At 40.6% G+C, this 5236-nt stretch overlaps 1 protein-coding gene across 6 annotated transcripts in view; it reads right to left on the reverse strand.

Annotated features, from left to right (window-relative positions):
- Positions 1-1994: 1994 nt before the first annotated feature.
- ldb3a (LIM domain binding 3a) overlaps positions 1995-5236 on the reverse strand; it is a 14680-nt gene continuing 11438 nt past the window's right edge. For 5 of the 6 annotated variants that reach the window (XM_055502684.1, XM_055502688.1, XM_055502687.1 and 2 more), the window contains 5 exons: positions 5171-5236; positions 4853-5033; positions 4551-4671; positions 4297-4412; positions 1995-4136 (listed from right to left, as the gene is read on the reverse strand). The exon at positions 5171-5236 is cut by the window's right edge and continues 289 nt beyond it. In XM_055502684.1, the coding sequence (XP_055358659.1) occupies positions 4047-4136; positions 4297-4412; positions 4551-4671; positions 4853-5033; positions 5171-5236 (574 nt within the window). In that variant the 3' untranslated portion in view covers positions 1995-4046. The remainder of the gene's footprint in view (positions 4137-4296; positions 4413-4550; positions 4672-4852; positions 5034-5170) is intronic. The other variant, XM_055502685.1, reaches the window with a different exon arrangement.

Genomic DNA, 5236 nt, shown 5'->3' on the forward strand with positions numbered 1-5236 from the left:
TCGTGTGAGTCGGAGGAGGAATCAATTTGTAGTCCAAAACAAGGTCAACAACTTCCGGTCGGGAAAGGTGGCTGAGCGTCGAGTCATGTGCAGAAATTAAAGTACCCACTACAAAATATTTCTTTAAATGTATTCTTTTAAACGTGTACGGTCTACAACGTGTATTCACCTAGAGTCTGTACTCAAGAAAAAGTCAGTTTATCAGTGAGTCAGTTTGTGAATTGTTGGCACTGGAAAAGCCCGAAGAAAGCAGCGTTTTGGCTACTCCTGACTGGATTGATGTTTGGTCACCAGACACAGAAACGAAGTGAGACCTCTTGGCGGTCTTTCTTTCTGCCCTTCTCAGGCAAAGCGTTTACGTTGAAATTAAATTTAGAAGTGTCCCGTGCGCCCCCTGGTGTCTGTAACAAACTAGTATTACTACTAGTACTGCTACCGGTACCACTACTAGTATTACTACCACATACTACTATTAGTACTACTACTGCTGCTGTCACCACCACCACCACCACTGCTCTTTCAGCATTGCTTGCGTAAAGTGTCCCAGTGATGGTGGAATGACAAGCCTTGTGTATGGGGTGCCAAATGTAAAAGTAGCACCTATAACTAGTTTTCTCACATTTAACTAAATGACACAACATGTTTTCTCACATTTAGTTAAATGTGCAAAAGTCTAAATGTAAATGTTAAATATAAATGTAAATGTTAAATATAAATGTAAATGTTAAATGTTAAATCTAAATGTTAAATGTTAAATCTAAATGTTAAATGTAAATGTTAAATGTTAAATCTAAATGTTAAATGTAAATGTAAATGTAAATGTAAATGTAAATGTAAATGTTAAATGTTAAATGTAAATGTTAAATGTTAAATGTAAATGTTAAATGTTAAATGTTAAATGTTAAATGTTAAATGTTAAATGTTAAATGTAAATGTTAAATGTTGGCCGAGTGTAAAACTGAATATTCATGACTCCATCCCTACCCTCAAACAGCGCTGGTCTAAGATCAGTGACGCGGACTCAAACACGTCAAACAGTACGCATAGCTCCGCCCACATCTGACTCTGGATCGGTGCACGAAAATACTGGAGAGAAGCCTGAAGTCGAAGCCATCATGGCCGCCAGCTCCGACTCCCTCCCGTTGGGGGAGATTGAACGGGCTGTAACGGCAGGTGTGCGGGCTGAGGCTCCGCTTCAAACTGACGTTCTGTCATAAACACCATTAATGAGGAGTCAAGTAGGTTTAAAAGAATATTTCTGTGGCGCCGGTGGAGAATTAGTTGGCTAACTATACTAGCTAGCCGAAGTTACGTCCAGGCTAAAAACAAAAGTTTCCAGATCAGATGTGGGCGGGGTTTGCGCGCACTGTTTGAGGTGATTGAGTTCGCGTCTCTGATCTGAGACCAGCGCTGTTTGAGGGTAGGGGTGGAGTCTACTTGCCCATTCATGAATATTCAGTTTACACTCGGCCAACATTTAACATTTACATTTAACATTTAACATTTAACATTTAACATTTAACATTTACATTTACATTTAACATTTAACATTTACATTTAACATTTAACATTTACATTTAACATTTAGCATTTAGCATTTAACATTTACATTTAACATTTAACATTTACATTTAACATTTACATTTAACATTTACATTTAACATTTAACATTTAACATTTAACATTTACATTTAACATTTACATTTAACATTTACATTTAGACTTTTGCACATTTAACTAAATGTGAGAAAACATGTTGTGTCATTTAGTTAAATGTGAGAAAACTAGTTATAGGTGCTCCTTTTACATTTGGCACCCCATACTTGTGTGACAGCAAGTTGCAAAAACAGAAACTATTGCTCAGTCTATTACAAACTATAGCTTACTGTGTGACAGATGCAGAAAATACGTGAACATCTAAGGCCAGAAGAAAAGAGGAAGCTTGTGTTTCATTCTCTTCAGTGACACACAGACGACAAATGGAGATATCTCTCTTGTACTTTGACAAACAAACAATTTTATTTCAAATGTTTGTACTTCTTAGATGAATTCAGTCAGACATTCATATTAAAGAACTGAACAGATTCATCTTCAAAAACATGTTATCAAAGAAAATACATTGGGTCAAACAATCACAATCCTCTAAAGCTCAGGTGCTCATTTATTCAAATCTTTGCACATACATCCAATAATTATTCTGAAGCTGCTAAATAAGCCTCAGTGAGCAGAGGCTGAATCCTTCTCCAGACATCATGTTTAACTAGTGGCCAATACAAACACATGCTGCTTGCACACATTTCCTTTGAAACACAAACCCACAACGTGTATAAAATACTCAAAGTAAAAACTGTACAGCACTGTACAGACTGAGCCTCCTCAGACACAACAGACACAGCAGGGAGATGGAAGTGTTCATCTGAAATCACACAGCAGAACAACACAGCGATTCTGGAGCAAATTAACAGGATCTGAACCGGGTCATGTGCTGATCCAACACTGAGAAATCCTGGAGAAAATAGAAAAACACTGGTGTATGTTTAGTGCCTGACGATGCTCCTCAATAATCAGCTTCCACGTCTGAGTTTCCAGATTCCAAATTCAAGACTTGTCTTGTCCTGTCAAAGCCTGAAGTCAGTATTCCCTAAAACATAGTGTGCACAAGGTGAAGGACAGGGAACACAGTGTTGCCACAGCAACGTACATCAGCCCTCAAAAAGTGTAGGAAACTAGTTAAAGGCCTGTAGTGTAAATAGTCACCCTTAAAAACAATCATTCAAGCTTCTACCAATCAGAACCAAAATTTACAGTGTGAATAAAAAACAATCTTAGACTTTAAACTGAAAATACTTCAAGTGATGCCAAGTGTCCCCAAAACAACAGCATGAAGAAAAGCTTAGCCTTGAAATCATAATCACACAGTCAATAAATACATAAGTCAAGGCCATTTGCTGGATGTGAAGTCAAACCAGGATGAGCAGCTTCTTCACACTCACTACCTGAGCAGGTTCACCTGGAGAAGTGACAGCAGCAAAGTCCGTCCAGCTTCAGGCCAGTTAACAGCTGCTTCATGAAGCTTTATCCATGCATCTATACAAACACACACACACTAATGAAAGGGAAACGGTGGAAAAGTGGATGGATGAAGGGGAAGGACACCAACCTACTACAACCTACGAGCTGCAGTGAAACCAGACTGACTCTGCGCCTCCAACTCTAGTTTCTACACCAAAAAAGAATTTGCCGCGTTTTCCAGCACACAGACGAACCTGCAGTGACAATCACCTCTGAGCCTCTCTGTGGCATGCACTGTCATCATCAGCTGCTCAGGTGTAACCGATGCTGTGAGAGCTTCAGTCTAAGCTGCTCCTCATGTCATGTAAACAAATGCTCCACAGCTCTAACAGACACATAATGAACACATGATTCCACCGAGGTTAAGTTAAAGGAACCTTCTGTGGAGCATTGCCCAGAGTGTTCCGCCAAAATAAAAGTATTGATCAGGTTTTGTATAAATGAATCCACTACAAAGATGATTATAATTAAAATGTCATTATTAATATATAAATTCAGTATACAACATTTTGTACATAACTATAAAAAAAACGCAAATTTAATAATTTAGATGTTATATGTTGTTAATAAATAAAATATAAATAAAAGTCAATTTAATTTTCTACTTTCAGACTTTTGACCCTGTTCTGGTTCAGGGGGCCAAGGATCTGTCAACATGTTTTATGGTCTTTTCATTCACTTTTTGGGTTTTTTAGGTTAAACACAAGTGTTTCAGCTTTTTAGTTTTCAATTCGTTTTTTTTCTTTATCTTTAAAAGTTGATGGTTTCATGTCGTAAAGTTACATCATAATGCAAAAATGTATTTGCCAATTATTTTATTAGATTCTGGACTTTGTGTGAAATGTGTGTACAAAGGTTGTTTCTGGTCAGTAGCTGCTGAACCTCATGACAGTTGTCGCATGCTAAACGTGAAAGACGTTTTTACACACATCTGTGAAACATGAGGCGTCGCCGCAGGGTCGCTCTGAGGCCGTCTACACGTTGATGGCGTGAGCATGTTTCTTGCACAGAGGTTTGTCTTTCTTGGAGTAGAAGGGTTGACCCTCCAGGTTCACATGGCAAACCTGCAAGTACAGATGACAGCGTGACGTGCATCAAACCCGAATGTAAATTATTTTAGCAACTTTCATGCTGGTGAACTATTAGCGGTTCTGAACAGATGTCTGGTCACGGTCTGTCCATAGACAGAACACTGTTACCTGTTTAACTGGTTCTGGTTCTTACCGCGCACACGAAGCAGGTGTCATGCCAGGTGTGACCCAGAGCCTCAATGAATTTATCCCCAGCTTCAACAGGGAAGTCGCAGCCGTGACACTTGGTGCTAAAGAGAGCAATATAATCTGAGGGACGATGAATCAGGGTCAGAGTCTCAGAGAAGGGAACGGCTTCCTTAATTATAATCATTAATATGAATTGAATCTGCTTCCCAGGTCACATTCAGGCGTTGTGTGGGAACAGCGCTGTGAGCACGCCCGTACCTTTCTCACAGTATGGCTCCCCGTCTTCCATGTGGAACAGGCTGTTTCCAAAAGGTTTGCCACAGGCTGCACAGACGAAGCAGGTGGTGTGCCACGTCTGCCGCAAAGCATGCATCACTTCCTGCAACACACACAGGTCACGTCTGCTTCCTGAAGCTGGACTTGAAGGGTTCAAAGGTTTCCATGATGCAGGTGTGATCCGTACAAACATGAGCTTACAGACCCATCACTGCTCAGCACAATGCTCACCCTGTGTGTGAACAGGTTAACTAGTACTCAGGCCACTGGGCAGAAGGACTCACCCCCATGACCTTGGTGCTGCAGCGGGCACAGGTCGGAGCGAAGAACTCCTCATAGCAGTTCTCACAGTACACGTTATTCTGTTCCTCCACAAAGCTGACGTCAGCCAGAGACATGTGGCAGTAGTGACAGTTGAACTCTTCTGGGTGCCAGGACCGGCCGAGGGCCACCAGGAAGGGTCCCCTGGAAGCACCACAACATGCTCCTTTTGGTTTTTGCTTCTATGGTGCTGATGATGCTTTTACTGTGGAACTGTGATTGACTAGCTGTACATTTTAAATTGAGAAGTACTAAAACGGAGCTTTGTTGCTGTTAATTACCTGATGACGCTGTTGCAGAAGCCACACAGAGGAGTGCGGCTGCTGGCAGCAAACCTCTCTGCCCTT

The sequence above is a fragment of the Betta splendens genome, chromosome 15 (genome assembly GCF_900634795.4).
Source record: "Betta splendens chromosome 15, fBetSpl5.4, whole genome shotgun sequence".
NCBI classification, from domain to species: Eukaryota; Metazoa; Chordata; class Actinopteri; order Anabantiformes; family Osphronemidae; genus Betta; species Betta splendens.